The sequence below is a fragment of the Prosopis cineraria genome, unplaced genomic scaffold (genome assembly GCF_029017545.1).
Source record: "Prosopis cineraria cultivar Desert tree isolate PC_DT_omini unplaced genomic scaffold, ASM2901754v1 PC13, whole genome shotgun sequence".
In the NCBI taxonomy this organism is placed as follows: Eukaryota; Viridiplantae; Streptophyta; class Magnoliopsida; order Fabales; family Fabaceae; genus Prosopis; species Prosopis cineraria.
In genome coordinates, this window is record NW_026555344.1 from 29,321,324 (window position 1) to 29,338,356 (window position 17,033).

At 29.6% G+C, this 17,033-nt stretch overlaps 1 protein-coding gene across 1 annotated transcript; it reads right to left on the reverse strand.

The window, feature by feature from the left end:
* Positions 1-1,461: 1,461 nt before the first annotated feature.
* Positions 1,462-12,678, reverse strand: LOC129289994 (PI-PLC X domain-containing protein At5g67130-like). Its single transcript, XM_054926723.1, has 7 exons — positions 12,659-12,678; positions 11,690-11,889; positions 11,466-11,547; positions 9,020-9,143; positions 4,938-5,098; positions 4,463-4,559; positions 1,462-1,806 (listed from the first exon to the last, which is right to left on the reverse strand). Exons 1-7 carry the CDS (start codon positions 12,676-12,678, stop codon positions 1,462-1,464), a joined length of 1,029 nt encoding a protein of 342 aa, XP_054782698.1.
* Positions 12,679-17,033: the final 4,355 nt, after the last annotated feature.

Here is a 17,033-nt window from a genome sequence, read left to right on the forward strand (position 1 = left end):
CTAGATAAAAAAAAATATATGTTATAAATTTATTTTTCAAGTATTTTCACATGCTTTTGTTAATCATGGACATTTTATTTTATGTATCTAAACAATCACTTGTACTTATTCAAAAATCATTGGTTCATGCATAAAAAAGGTTGTTAATTTTTTGAAAGTCAATTAATTGTATTTTTCAAAACTTGTTCCTTCAAGATTAACAAGTTATCAATATTATGTTAGATAAAAAATATGTTATAAATTTATATTCCAAAGGCTTTTGTTAATCATGGACAGTTGCTATATATATATGGAGAATCACTTGTGTTTATTTGAACATCACTTGTTCATGAATAAAAAAAGTTGCCAATTTTTTGAAATCCAATTAATTCTATTTTTCACAACTTGATACTTCAATATTAATGAGTTATCAATATTATGCTGGATAAAAAATATATGTTATAAATTTATTTTTCATGCATTTTCACAGGCTTTTGTTAATCATGGATATCTTGATGTGTAAATCTAAACAATCACTTGTACATTTTCTAACATCACTTGTTTATGCATAAAAAAGTTGCTAATTTCTTAAAACCCAATTAATTCTATTTTTCACAGCTTGTTCCTTCAATATTAACAAGTTATCATATAAGAAAGAAAAAAAAAGTGTTATAAATTTATTTTCCAACCATTTTCAAAGGATCTTGTTAATCATGGACATCTTGTTGTGTATATCTAAAAAATTACATGTTCATGCAGTAAAAAAGTAATCAATTTTTTGAAACTAAATTTATTCTATTTTTCACAACTCGTTCCTTCCATATTAACAAGTTATCAATATTATGCTAGATAAGAAATATATATTGTAAATTTATTTTTCAAGCATTTTCATGAGTTTTTCTTAATCATGTATATCTTCCCGTTTTGGATATTTCCCTTTAACCTTCCCTCAGCGTCAATCTGCAATAATATTCTTAAAATGCATTATCTTCACATAACAAAACTTTCGAGTTTATATAAAAACTGAATTCTATGATTTCTTGTTATTAGATTTGAATTGTTTATTGTCGTTTTCTTTGTTTTATTGGTTAAAACTTAATAGAGAATGTGTGTTAGTCTTTTTTATAAGGAGTTATACAACAATATTAACTTCCAAACAATAAAATTAAATTATTATTCTAGTTAAATTATACATAATATTTTTTTTTAACTTTGGGGTTAAATGTAAATGGCATCCTTAACCTTCGTAAACTTTGTAACGAACTTCTTAAACTTTTAAATTTATGCATTTTACTCCCCCCATAATATAACAAAAAATTTATATAAGCATGATTAAACAGCTATATGAGTGCCATTATTTGCAGATAATTCAAAGTCTAAAGATGTTATTTGCATTTAAAAAATAAACTTTAAGATATATAAGCAACGACATTTTGAGCCTATTGGTGAAATAACATAATTGATCATTAATGACATGAGATGTCAGAGATTTGATTTGGGGAGAGTTTTGGTTTGATGCCACTCACACTGATTTTCAACCATGAAGTTCCATTGGTAAGCTATGCCTGCACTTTCTTGCTTGTGTTTCTGAGAGGTGAAGACAATGAGCCTATGGCTTTTAGCAAGCATGTCCTTGACTAAAGGCCAATTTTGGCCATCTTGAGGCATGCTTGTAAAAGGAAACCAGTACTTCATCAAACCTGAAGCCTTGATTACTTTGGTTAACCCATTTGGTAATTCGACATGATCTTCCATTATTGTCACAATTTCTGATGGATTCCCTGCAAGAAACACTTCTACTTCCTTCAAAGCATTTATTACAGGTTCCTGTCAGCAACATCACACACAAATTTAAAAAAAAATTAAACAGAAATATTCATTAATTAATAATGTGCCCGTTGATAGATATATCAACAAAATTAAAAAAAAATCAATATTAATTCTTGTGAAAATATTTTTATATCCTATTATAAAATTAATTTTTTACATGATTACATAAAATGGAGGTAAATGGAAAATTAGCCCCTAAACTCTAAGTTGAGGAGCACTTGGGACTCCAAATTTATTTTTGGTGCAGTATTTCCTGTTAACATTTCAAAACGTTGAAATATGGTCCCTATCGATAACAAATGCTAACTTTGACGTTAGTGTTGGAAATTATGCCTTAGGACCAATCATTGTACTATACACATTATTATTTAATGAATTTCTCTTTTGTTATCATATCAATTACATGTTCACTATGATAACTGTATCGTTGGATAAACTATATATAGTAATTGTCTTAAATGTCTCTGGTCGGTCATCTATAAGGGATCATAGATGAAACAAGACTAGTATGACTTTGATTAATTATAGAGATACAAATCAAAGTCATAGGCACTTGAAAGAGTATAAGGTACTGAATTGACTTGCTATGAGAAAGTTGCATGGTACAAGTTATAAGCTTATTTTATATATAACTATATCACTAAGCTCTTTGACATGAGATCATCATGGATTCCTATTGATGACCACCGAATTTTGACCTAGTCAAAAGTCACCTTCGATCAGGCAATCTAAAGGCTATAATTGAGTTTAGTGATATTCATGCAGAGGAATATGAGTGGTCAAAATGAAATTTGTCGCTCACATTAAGTGAGAGATATTACTGGGCCCCTTAATGAGTAAGATTGAGAAAATGTATGGCCATATTACAATGAAAAGGGTTTTTCCATTGCTATAGCCAATTCACTTAGAAATTGAGAAAGCAATGGTCAGTTAAAGGAGAATGACAATTCCATATCTCACACTTGACCAAAATATTGCATGACAAAAGGGATGTGATATGGTTACATGATAAGTTACATCGGATCATCAAGCCCCATGTGAATTGGATAGTTGTAGTGTCTTACTAGAGGTTACTTGTGACTTGTGGGCTAATAGTGTAATTAGCCTACTACTAACTTCATATGGCCTATAGGGTCGCATATAAGAATAGCTCAACTCGAGCTATAATGTCCAAGTATAGGGTGAATAAATTATATATATATATATATATTTAAATATTTAATTGATAAATATTTATATATATATTTATATGAAATATAAAATTTGAAATATAATTATTATATATATATATTGAAATATATATATTCATATGTGTGTGTGTGTGATATATAAAATTAAATATAATATATATATATTGAAATATATATATATATATATGTATATATATTCGTATATATATAATATAATATGTACATGTTATATATATTATATTATATTATATTATGTTAGTTTTAAATTTAATTTTATATAATAGATTGAATTTAATAATTAACATGATATGAGAGAATATCATGTCAGTTTTATAATTTAAATTTATAAGATAAATTTGAATTAGATATGATATCATGAATTAAATTTATGAGATAAATTTAATGAAATTTTTGTGGGCTCTTTAAGTGGAAGACAAAAACCCTAATCCATATACTATATATAGATAAAGACGTGTGTTATGAAGAGATAGAGAGTTAGAAAAGTTCTGACGGCCAAACACCGTGAGAGCTACAAAACACTCTAAAGAAAGAAAAACTAACATTCAAAGAAGAACAGACACTGGGAGCGCTAGCACGCTATTCAAGTTAGAGAGCTGTTTGTGTGGATACCAATATTGTCAGCTCCTGAGATCTAAACTTTTGAAGAGAACACACGTTAAGTTTGAAGAATTAAAAGGTAACTCTTCTATCCACCTTGACTTAAACGAGTTTGTTCAAACCATATTTGGATAGGGATTTTAAAATTTTAATCTTCTGCTACGCCTCCCTATCCAACAGTTAGTTGATAAAAAATTATAGAAAAGACCTAAAAAATTATAGAAAATTATGAATGAAATTTTCTTGGTCATTTTCTGTAATTTTTGAGTTCTTATTTGTAACTTTTGGATCCTTTTCTATAATTTTTTATTATTTTTATAATTTTTTGTTCTTTTTTTTTTCTAGTTAAGTAACGGGAAAAATTGACTTTTATTAGTGGTAACGTCATACTATTTTCAAAAATTAAAGATGAACAATGTATAAAAATAAGTTTAGGGTCATAGACTCCTAGATTTATATATAATTTCAGGATCAATTTGCCATTTAACTTTGAAAAATATTATCTAAAGAGGATTGGGTTTGTCAAGTTCTCAATTTATGACTCTGCCCACTCAATCCAATTTTTTTTAAGAGAAAATGATAAGATCAGTAACATTATCCATTATTGACTTGTATGTGCAAACAACTTAGTTATTCTAGAGAGAAAGTCTAAGAGTATTTCTCACAGAGTTACATTAGGTCTTGTCATCTGCAAATCAATCCCTCATCTTAAGACAAAGTTTTGACTCTAGTCTAACTATTTAACCTAAAGTTATACTTGAAACTAGAAAATTATATATTATATTAAAAAAGAAATATGATGTAGTAATATATATTAAGTTGGTAGTAAGTAACAGGGCACTTACAAATGCAGTAAAGAGATTACATTTTCCCAAGATGGAATGGCACAACCATACGTCTCCTTTGTTGTCCTCCAACATAAGAGATCGAATTCCATTCTTCGAAATTAGTTAAACCGATGTGAAATAAATACATCATTACAAAAAAAAAAAACATACTCCCTCCGTTTATGTTCAATAAGGTGTTCTTAACTAAAGTTGAAAAATAATTAGAAACCTTAGTTATTTTAAAAAGGAGTTGTAGTACAACTTTTCAAAAGTGCCTTCCATCATTTCAATACTAAACCCTAACTCACGTTAAATTAAGAAGGGTATTTTGGGGAAAGATTCATCAATTAATGTATCATTGTTTTTCACACACACACACACATATTTGAAAAAAAGAAAACAACTGAAAAACAATCTTGTAAAACCTATTAGAGGGAGTGATGATAAAGCAAGTAAATAGAGTGATGATCTTAATATTGTTTTGCTTAAATATAACTGCTGTGTTATACTATGTTCTTGATTTGAGAAGGTCACTCTTGAAAGCTCTGTAATGTTTACGGTATGATTTGATTTTGGCCCTTCCTCTTCTCTTTGAATTGCAAATGAGTTATGTGTTGTTAAATATCCATATCTGTTGAATGGAAGAGAATCATTCTGCCCAAATCAACCTTGTTAATTAGTACAGTATATATTATCTCAACCAAAGAAAATACATCATCAGCTACTAAATGATTACAAAATTTTCATTATTAAGCTGTTCATTCAGGAATTTACAATAGAATAAATTACAATTCAAACCTCTTAATTATACAAACATTAGTACCACCAATCATTTTGAAGAATAATAATAAAATCAATATCTTAAAAAATTACTTCAATATAAAATCTCCTAAAAGTTTTTATAACTTAATTATTATCTTCCAAATCATATGTTGACCTGCTCTATGCATTGCATGTCACACCCCAAAAATTGAAGGTAACTAGCACGGGTGTGAACCACATCACATACCCTCGTAAGCCTTAATTTGAACGTTCAATCCATTTTTAAAATGTATTTACATTTATATTAAAATTTTAACAATCTTGATATTGATCATTATAATAAAAGTTTCGACATTTTTATAGAAATTTTAGGCAAACCTTCCCTATAATTAGGATCTCCCAAAAATTTTACAATACAAGAATATTCACAAAATATCATATCAACCAGGAGCTTAACTCTTTCTAATCACCTGACAGCATATATATATATCAAAATAAAACCTTAACTATAATCTATGTGAAGCATCTAACCAGACTCTTCAAAAATAAGTACATGGCAATTTATAATTACATCCAAGAGAGGAATTTCAATCAATTCATCGCCCAGCACAGTTAAAAGTTCTCAAGGGTTGGCAGGAGAATCAGCGTCAACTAAGGTATCTGAGACCAACAATAATTTTTCAGTGAATAACATCCCAACAACAAATAATAGAGTATGAATGAAATGAAAAGTTTGAAATAGTTATGTAAGTTAAAGAAACAATAATTTCTGTAAAAATTTAATAAACTTCATAATGAAATGGCTCTATAAAATTTCAAATAAAATCATAGATCATTAAACTATCATAGCAAATGATAATATCACTTGATTTCAAAAAGCACATAAATGAAATAAATGTTTATAAACAAAATACTAAATAAAAACCAATGGAATATAATATCACCAAATAATTGAATTCATAATTATAGAGACTTATCAGAATAAAAAACAAACGTGGACACACAGTCCACAAAAGTAAATAACCAAACGCAACTTATGCCATGAAGACAAACGTGGACACACAGTCTATGAGGGTAAATAACCAAACACGGCTAGAGCCACAAAACAAACGTGAATGCATAGTCCACGAAGGTAATAATAACCAAATGCGGCTGAAGCCACAAAACAAACGTGGTACAATACCCATGAATAACAAACGTGAGAACAAAGCTCACGAAAATCAAATTAGATAGTCATTAACCATGGTGCGTTAAGGGCTAACGGAACTACCTTTAGCAACTAGTGTTTTGTATAAAGTCCCCTTAAAATTCACTTTCAAACATGTGAAAAAATCATCACTTTTAAAGTAAAATTTTTTATTTCAACGTTGAACTCACATGAATCATTTTCTGTATCAATCTAATAATTTTAGAATGAAATTTCACAATTAAAGTCCAATCTTGCATTTATTGATTAACTCAAATTATCAAAGCCAACAAAGTGAGTTTCACAAAATAAAGTAATTTTTTTAAAAAAATCAAAATAACCAATAATTTCATTACTACTATTAAAATGATTTACATTAAAATGTAATATTTTAGTAAAGATAAAATTTGTTTGGAACATCAGTTGGGACACTATTCACTTACCTGCAATACCCCCATGTGCTAAAGCTCACTTCTACACACTAATCAAGTTCCTCTTCCTCCACACATCCTAAAAAATTTTTAATAAAATTTTAGTAGACTATCTGTAAGTTAGTTAAATTCCCTAATGCACCTCCATTTATATTCAAAAACTTTTCTATAAAATTTTTAGCTATAGTTACTTAATCCATTGGGATATGGCTTTCTCTTATACCTTATATCAAACACCTTAGGTGTATCATTTTCCAAACTATTCAAATAAGCTTTTTAATCTTCAATCTCTTGTCCAACAAACTTCAAAACATTCATAATCAAATTCATCATACTTTCCATAAACATTTAATTCCAATTCCAATTTTCATTGTGAAGAATAATTATCTATCATATAATGTAATTAGTACCAATAAAATAACAAAATTTTCTCCTTTCAAGCACTTTACCAAATAACTTATTATGTTACAATGCCAAGCTCCTTTCTCTTCAAATTCCCCCCTAATTTTCATCACATAATACACATATATACATAAAGAATATCTATATCATTTTAAGTTTCAACATAGAGACCCAACAAACTAAATTCAAATTCTAATCCTTGATGCAAATATATAAATTAATTTCTCCATTTCAACTCTTCTACACATTTAAATAAACACTTTGTGCGCATCAATAATTAAATTTTAGCATCAAACTTCTTACTGTTCAATCCTATTCTTTCAACACAAATAAATTTTGAACTTAAAGAAAGCCAAATAAGTTATGCTTTCCAATTCAATTTCCCATCAAAAATCAATTTAAGCCCAAAGAGAATCCAGCCTAAATCCATTTTCTTCCTCCTCCAGTAGCCAAAGTAATCATGCGAAAAATGCTCTTAAAACAAAACTCTCATCTAGCTTGGATCCCATCTCTACATATTCACGCACAACAATTGAACAAGGAAAGAAACTCATAATTTTAACCACCAATCATTCATTCACATACAGAATTAATGAGGAAAAAAAGAGAGGTGAGATCGAACTCACCAATATAACACAGCAACAAAGGAAATGAGAAGAGTTGAGCTTCCCACAGCCATACTAAACGACAGCGACACAGCACCAAGGAGAAGAGCAGATTGACGATAACACAGGGGAAGAAGAATGATCAGCAAATGATACGTTTCTGCAGCAGCAATCAACTCCCATAGCGAGACCTTGAAACACCCAGCACGATGCTAACAGAGGAGAAAGAAGAGCTGTGAATAGAGAAGAAGGTCTGTCGCACTCCTACGCTGTGGCAAGAACAGAGGGTGGCGAGAACAGAGGAGAGAGGAGCTGGGTGTTTGATGGATAGTTAGTGAACTACATCAATGCTACAGAAAGGAGGAGGAGGTCCCGATGTACTCTCATAGCTGCTTGAACGGAGGAGGGAAGGAACATCGGATCAGACGTTAGGCTCTCTCACACTGGGCCTCTGGTGCATCGATGGAAAGTTGATAGAGGAGAGGAAAAGAAATGTTGGCAGGTGATGATTGTCGGCCGTCGGACACGGTGGACGGATAACATGAAGAATGGAGAATGGAGCTTCTCAAATCTCTCTCTTGCTCTCTCACCTCCTGTGAAAATGTGGATTTGTGTCGGTGAGGGGAAAAAAATCGGATGGCGCCAGGGACATAATGGTAATTTACCAATGTTGAAAAGTAAAAATAATCTCACTTTTGCTTCTGGAGGATTCGAACCAAACCTTGAATTCAATGTCACATATACTTGCCACTGGACCATCAGTTTTCTTTCACAAATGTGCCCCCAAAGCATATAAAACATATTTAGCATCCCTTATCATAAATTTTAATTTTTTTTATTTATATTGTACTTTCTGAGTATTACATTGCAAAAGGGTATATAAAATTTTGAAAAAATAAAGTGAAGCAAGAAAAATGAAGTCACCTCAAGTTGATGATCAAGACGTTGATAGTTGTCAATAATAGGGCTTTTACCCATGTACAACCTCACATCTCATGATATTATCCATGTAGTCCCCAAAAAGATGGACAAATTAAAGGAGGTAATAATCCAATTAATATTGTGATTTCTGATGATCTTTCTCTCACTCTTTGCCACGCGCACACACAGCCCAAACTACAAAAGAAGAGAATCTGTGGAATAGAGAAGAGAAAGTAATAGAGATGGAGATATATATATATATATATACACACAAAAGCTTAAATGAATTTGAAGTTGTTGATCTCACACATCTTGATCCCTCAAACTTTATAGGACAAGAACTGCATAACTGCTCCTCTCTAGTGTCTTCTGGTTGAGCATTTTTCAAGAACCTAAAACTTCAAAACAACAAATTCATTATTGTCACACCCTGATATTAAAAATATGATCGGTATGAAATATGAAGTGAACTCATATTCCATAAGTAAGCTTTGGTTAACTAAGAATTAAGCTCAAATATCAATATATGTTAGTTAAATAAATAATAAAGTTCATAAAGTTTTAAATATTTTTGTAGAAATTTTGGCAGAATTTCCCCTTTAATTTAGATCTCCTAAAATTTTCATAATAACAAAAAGTATCAATTAAACCAATAGAGAGACTAACTCCATTCCAACAATTTACATAATAACAAAATAAGACTAGGACCTAACTATGGTGTACGTGGAGCATTAACTTACAATTTACAAAATACAGTACAAAGTTTTACCAAAAGTAATCACAATAGCCTTCATGTTTTTTTTTCACAAAGCAAAAGGCCCCTCAATGATTTGCTGGAGGTGCAGGGTCTGTTATAATATTTGAAACTAAAGAAATTTATAGTAAATACCATTTCGATCAAAATTGTAAATAAAAATTTTGAAGATAGAACTAATAAATTTGGTCTAAAACAATATCATAAAATGTTGAAACATATACTTGAACTAACAATAAAGAACAATCAGTTTTCAATAATACAATCATAAAATTGAACAATACCATTAAAACAAAATGGATTTATCAAGATTCTCACGACTCATAGAATATAACAATTTCAGGTAATGGTTCAATTAGATAGAATGTTTCCAGAGAACTAATATAAAAATAATAAATTTTAATTTAAATCTAAGAGGGTTTTATCAGAATGAATAACAAGTATGGACACACTGTCCATGAGGGTAAACAACTAATCAAACATGGTTGAAAGCTACGAAAAAAACACGGCAGAAGTCACAAAAAAAGCACAGGCATGAGGTCTATAAAAACAAGTGTGAGTACAATGCTCACAAATAATCATCCTTCTATGTCACGTGTGTTGGCCATCGCACGGGGCTAGCACCTCAAATACATTCTGCTAGTTAGGTGTACCATAGTGCGTTAACGACTAATGGGATTGCTATTAGGATCCAGCATTTTAAATTCAGTCCTTCTCCATAAAATCAAGCATGTATGGAGTAAAAAAAAACATCAAAATTTTCTCTTTTAAATACCATTCAACCATTATTTTCTATTGTCCCAATTTATCATTATTGCCTCTATACATGAATCATTGCATTAAAAATTTTATATCAACATAAAATTCAATAACTAAACCACTTAAAAAAAATTTATATCATTTATCATATGTATGTTTCACCCATTGCTTAACAAATAAATTATTAGTAAAATCAAGACATTTTCATTAATAAGACAATTATATAAAAATTATAGGATTAACAATGATATTTGTACAATTTATAAAGAAATAATAGTAAAATTTAAATAAAGGATTTTATGACTGCTTTATTAGAAATTTATTCGAGCGTTACCCACTCACTTGATAGTTTCTCATAATTATAAAGTGTGCTTCTCTTAATCTTTCACTTTAATTTTAATGATGTTCCTAATTTTTTGACAAATAAATCGTAATTCAAAATCATTTGTTAAGGAATTTTCCAATCACTAATTGGGTACGTGAATTCAATCCAAATAATATTAAAGATAATACTTTAATAAATTATGTTTCAATTACACTTGAGTTACTTAAATCTTTTGACAGCTTTCAATTTATCCCCATGTTTTCTCATGGCTCATACTCATTCACAAATCATAATAAACCATATTAATCATTTTTAAGTTTACTCTGGACTAAAAATGTGAAACAAGTATCCTATGTAATTCTTTTCCTCACTTTGATATTTTATAATTTTTAATTAATAACCTGAATCAAAATTATAGATACTTCCCTAGGCTATATATAGCATGGAAGCTTTATCAACCTACAATTCACCAAATTCTACCTCACACTTATTTACAAGTACCTTGAGGATATATATTTATCATTGACAAATTTATGAAATAAACACCCAGACAATTCAACAAATTTCTTTTATCAATATCTTCTTGCACACATATCTACAAACACACTAGAGGGCATTCTCCATTAATTAAGTTATGAAGTGAACACAACCAAATAAGTTCCACAACTCCCAACATTAAATTCTACAATTATATATCAGCTCAAGATCACAATAAAACCATTTTCCAGCATCAACCGAAATTTCTTCTTATACCTAACTAAAAATATTACAACAACAGTGAAGAACAGAGGCTATACCCGACAACTAGAGAAAAGAAGGAATAATTCAATGTTGCTGCTGTCATTGAAGAGGGAGAAGAAAGGATCAACGATTTACCTCAAACTACAGTACAACGATGATAGTTTAAGATCAGCACTTGGTCGAGGTTGATGAAGGAAGCAAGCTCTGTTCTGCAACTCTAATAAGGAAGAGGAGAACCAGAAATCACGACCAGAAAAAGAGAGGAATTTAGCTTATCATACACCTATGCAAAATGTTTAGCAGATGGAAAGAAAGAAGGATTGAAGCTAAACACACACATACGCACACGGACACTCTACCTGGACGGCTAGCGAGAGATGACAACAAAGAAGGAACAAATTCTGGTGCCTCCCACTTCCCGCTGCCGAGACGTACGAGCACAACTAGATGCAGGCCAATGGTGAGAGGAAGAGCAAGCCGAAGGTGAAGAGAAGGAGTTTGGCGGTGATGAGAAGAGAAAACTCGAAGTCGGCGAAGCAAATGCCAATGCTCTGTTTTTCTTTACTTCGCGGGAAGATATATTATCAGATCAAGGAAGTTGGGAAAATTGCAAGAAAAACACAAAGAAATTACAAGAACAACCCAACGAAAATTACAAAAAAGTCCAAAATTTTTCTATAATTTAAAATAAAATAATCAAACTTGCTAAGAAATTTATTTAAATAAAATATCTCTCGAAAAAACAATTTTGTTTAAATTAAAATTTAAGTTCATTACAACTAACTACCAAATACTTAATGAAACCTTGTTTCGCTACTTTTGTGCGTCTCGTATCTAATGTACAATTATCACACACACTGACACTCACATTGAGAAACAATGGTAAAAAAGAAGAACCTTATTGAGATTCTTTTCACTATAAAAAAATTAACTTTTAGCAATGATATAATTAAAAAGTGGCCTTTAAAAGTTTTCAGTGACAATTAAAAATTGCCACAATATCATTGCGAGAGCTCTTGCCACTAATTTCATCTGCGGTGATAATAAAAGTTGTTGCTGAAAGTTGAGAATTTATTACCGTAGAAAAATAGTTGTTGTTAAAAGTTAAAAATCAACAATGACAAATGTTGTAGTAGAAACCATATATCAGCGGTGACTATTTAGTCGTCACTAAATGTTAAGTATCAGCGGTGACATTTGTTGTTGCAGAAAATACCAATCAGGGGTGAATTTTTTGTGGTCACTGAAAAGTAATGTTGGTTTCACCTACCTATGGTGCTACAGTGCCCCCCACATGTCATTGCATCACCCCTATGTGTCGCTACCACCTCATGCCACATGGTGCCATGTCACCCTTTATGTGTCACCCCCTCCTCACGTCATGCGTCATCATGTCGCCAATTTATATTTTCATTTCACAAGTTACCTCTTCTAAAGTTTGAACTCATGACCTCTTTCTTTTGTAGACACTATTTTGCCATTGAACTGAAATGAACCTGCAGTCTATTATTGCATAAGTAAATATATATTATTATTATTATTATTATTAAACTATGCAAACACACATATATAATAAATATTAAATATTATAAAATATCATTACTATCATTAAATACTTAAATTTAATTATTTTAATTTATTAAAATTGTAAATTATATTATTTATTTTGTCCAAAGCAAACTATAAATATACTTGATACAGTATCATCTGTATTATTTATTTTAATGTTTTTTACTTCTTGAGGTTATTATATTATTTATTTTAATATTCACATTTATAATTATAATATAAAAATGTCTAAGAATAAATAGTAAAAATATAGATGATGATACATTAGTTCATAATTATTTATTTTTCTAGATAGTTTTATTTAAAATTTTATTTTTACTTTTAATTAACAATAACTTTGAAGTCATGTAATTGGCTTCTTTTTACATTACACTTTACTTTCTTAGTTAGTTTTCATTAAATTATAATTTTATAAGAAGATTATACACTATATTATCTAATTGTTTTTTATATTTATGTCGCACGATAGCATCAAACAAAAAAAATCATATAGCATCACATGCATAGATATATTTAGTATATTATAAAAGTTAAAAGTGAAATTTTAGAATAAGATTAATTTTTTTCTTTTCATCTTTCTCTTTCCTATCATTAGCTATTTAATTGGGAACACTTAAACTGGAATCAAGCTCTAAAGTTACTAGTATTATTATTTAAAATATCAATTTAAAAATTAGATTAGATGAAATATTATTTTATGAATGAATAAATTTAACTATATTATATGTCTAATTATTATAAATAAGTAGTGTTATTGTTTAAAATATCAATTTAATCATAAAACATTTCAAAATAGAGACACATTACCACATTATATGCATTCCAAATTAAAAAAAAGTAAACATTAGATTTTTGAATGAATTTATCACTTCAAATAGGGGAGTCAATTCAATTAGATTTGGTGATTGACTAAAACTAATTAATCAAACTGGCCTAAATGGTTGGATTGAATCAAACCAAACACTACTTGATAACAAAAAATAACGTAAAATAATATAGTTTGGCTTAATTCTTTACTTAGGCTCATTAGCATTAAATAATACCTTAACCTTACATTATTTTAAAGTTACAATTTAACTATAAAATATATTAAATGAAAATTCATTATGTTATTTTATATATTTATTATAAAAATGCAACAATACAGCAAAATTAATGTCTTAAAAAGTTAAATATTAGATTAAACAAAAATAAAAAATAATGATAAAGATACAAAATCAAACTTTCAAACGGCAACTTATATGTCGCCACTGAAACTTAAATTTTCATAGTGATAAGTCGCTGCTGAAAATCTAACAATTAATGGCGACTATATTATCGTCGCAGAAAGCTACCCTTTCAGCGGTGACTTTTATTATCGTCATAGATTGTTTAATTTCTACAGTGACTTTTTAAAGTCACTGTTGAAAGTCATCACTGAAAGTTTTTTTTTTTTTTTTTTGGTGATGTATGATCAAAAACAGAAGAAGCATAAGATGAAGAGATGACGAAGATTGAAGCAATGACCAAAGGTAGCAGTAAAGCCATTGAAGAGACCAGAAAAAAGACAATGATTGACAAGGAGGTTTCCGGTGTGTTAATTTGGAATTTGGATATGAAAGGCTGTAACTTCGTTCATTTAAACAAAGGAAACTTCCACTTCTGTGCAGTTATCAATTTTTTTTTAAAAAAATCATTTATGTTTAATTTAACACGATATTTTCAAATTATTAATTTATTTAAATATAAATTGTATATTTAAACATTTCCATACTTAATTATTTAAAGTTCTTTACGTTGTGGGGAGAGAGTAGATAATTATATTAAAAGGACAAATTGATAATTTTAAAAATTTTAACATAATCATAAATAAAAAATTAAACATTTTAGAATTTTTAACGGAGTATTCCTAATGTTGTTAAAAGCTGCAGTAAAGTGTAAATTTTGAAAATTGATATGAGCTTTCCATAATCTTAATAAAATAGAAGGAACATCACTGTATTTTACTCTAAACCATATTAGCAAACTTATCCAAAATTATTGTTAAACTTCTATAATGATTTATTAAATGAAGAAAAAATTAATCGAAAGAATCTTTTAATTTTTTATTAGTTTTTCATAATGTGGCCAATCAGATTTTGAGTTCTTGCTAGAAAAAGTGCTAGATTTAGAATTTGACCATGCCTTAATCAAGATTATTTCTAATAGAAAGAAATTTGTGCTTGAAAATAAAAACTGAAGAAAATTGCAAGGACTTCTGATTTTTTTTAAAAAAAATGAAACAAAAACCTTTGTAAAAACAAATTATATTTTAAAATGAAAAGAGTATCTTTCCACACGATTTTTTAATATTATATTTATATTCGTTACAAATACTCCACTGTTTTGCCAAAAATATCAGATATTTTTCATACAGATTTTCTTTAAGGAAAGTGGTGTACACGTGTAATAGTATATCTTCAGTCTCTTTTCAAATTATGCTTAATGGCCAACGATTCCAGCACTTTGCTCCCTCTTGTGGCATCCAGCATGATGATCCTCCTTCGCCTTATATTTATATTTTACTCCTCCAGTTCCATTTACAGGGCACGTTTTATAAAATTTATTTAATTTTATTTATAAATTATGGTATGACTTTTTAACTAATATTTAAAATATATTTTTAAAATTACACTTTATGAAAAAAAAAAAATAACGTGACATTATTTTTTAGATTTGTTATATAAAGATATATTTAAAATTTTATTTAATTTTATTAATTTTTTTATATTAATATTAATAAAGTTGATAAAGATAACTTATAAAAACAATCAGAGGAGTAGCTTCTAATGTCTCATCAAGTCTCATTCAACAGCAAGTGTGATGAATGGTTTTTGAGAGGGGGTCAAAATTTGTCAAGCTGCACAGCCCATCTCGCATTTATTATACGCAGATGATTCGCTTCTGGTTTTTGAATCCACTCGAGATGGGGTGCTATGGTCAAAAGGGTCTTAGATACCTTTTCAAGATGGTCTAGGCGAGCTATCAACTACAGGAAAATCAATATAGTTTTTAGTCCTAATGTCTCTGTCAGAACCAAATCTGAGATTGCTAACTATCTGGGGGTAAATATTTCTGAAATAATTGGCAAATATTTAGGGTCACGGATTGATCCTGGAAAGAATAAAACTCATATATGTCAGAGTGTTATTGATTTTGTTCAGAGGAGAATCAGCTCTTGGAAAGGGAAAACATTGTCCCAGGCTTCGCAACTAGCTAGCACTTGTTAAGTCCGTTCTTTCAGCTGCTAAATATTTATCAACTATCTTGCTTCAAAATTGCCTCACAAATACTGCAAGGTAATAGATTCCCCCTGCATTGACTTCTTCTACGGAATTAATGATGGAAACAGAGATGCACTTTTTTTAAACTCCAAAGAAGAATGGTGGGCTGGTTATTGGTCCAATTCTTCAGGTCAACCTTTCACTTCTTGCTAAACTATTCTGGGCATTCTCAGTTTTCAAGATGGTTCGGCACTAAGGGAGACCCTCAAGAAGAAGTACTTTGACATAGATAAAGCCCAAATCTGTAAAACCCCTAATAATGCATCATTGTTTTGGAAGAAGAGTGCTAATCTGATTCAGCCTAGTTTAGAATGAAGAGTTGGTAATGGAAGGCGAATCCTAATTGTTCATCCCCTTTGGTGGAAGAGAAACTGAGGCAATCATCCCAGTGCAGAGTTAACTCATGTGGCTAATCATACAGTTACTTCCAATGACCCTTGGAGACAGATTACTTGGAATGAACCTCTTATTCGTGACCTTTATGATCCGCAGGTAAGAAGTATCATTCTCAATACCCCTTTGAGTCACTCTGGAATTGAGGACAAAATTATTTGGAAAGGGAATTCTCTAGGTCAATAATCCGTATGGTTACTCTACCCAATTGACTAGATACCTATCCAACAAGACTATTAGTCATGAGTTTTGGATTTTTTTTTTTTGGAAATTAGATTATCCTCCCAAATACCTTAACTGAACATCATCTTCTTAATAATAATCTTTGCCCGTTTGGTTGTTCAGCAAATGAGAATGTGGATCACTTATTTCTCTCCATTCTCGAAAGCTGTTTGCTTTGGGGGAGTAGGAATTAGGATAGAAGAATTTCAGGTTTTGA

Bases quoted from the DNA above. Each gene is read 5' to 3' on its own strand.
- LOC129289994 (XM_054926723.1), bottom strand. From the start codon at position 12,678: ATGGCACCATGTGGCATGAG. The intron at 11,890-12,658 runs GTGGTAGCGACA...CGCGAAGTAAAG, and splicing joins ATGGCACCATGTGGCATGAG to AAAAACAGAGCATTGGCATT. The intron at 4,560-4,937 runs ATATTTAAGCAA...TTAACTAATTTC, and splicing joins CATAGTATAACACAGCAGTT to GAAGAATGGAATTCGATCTC.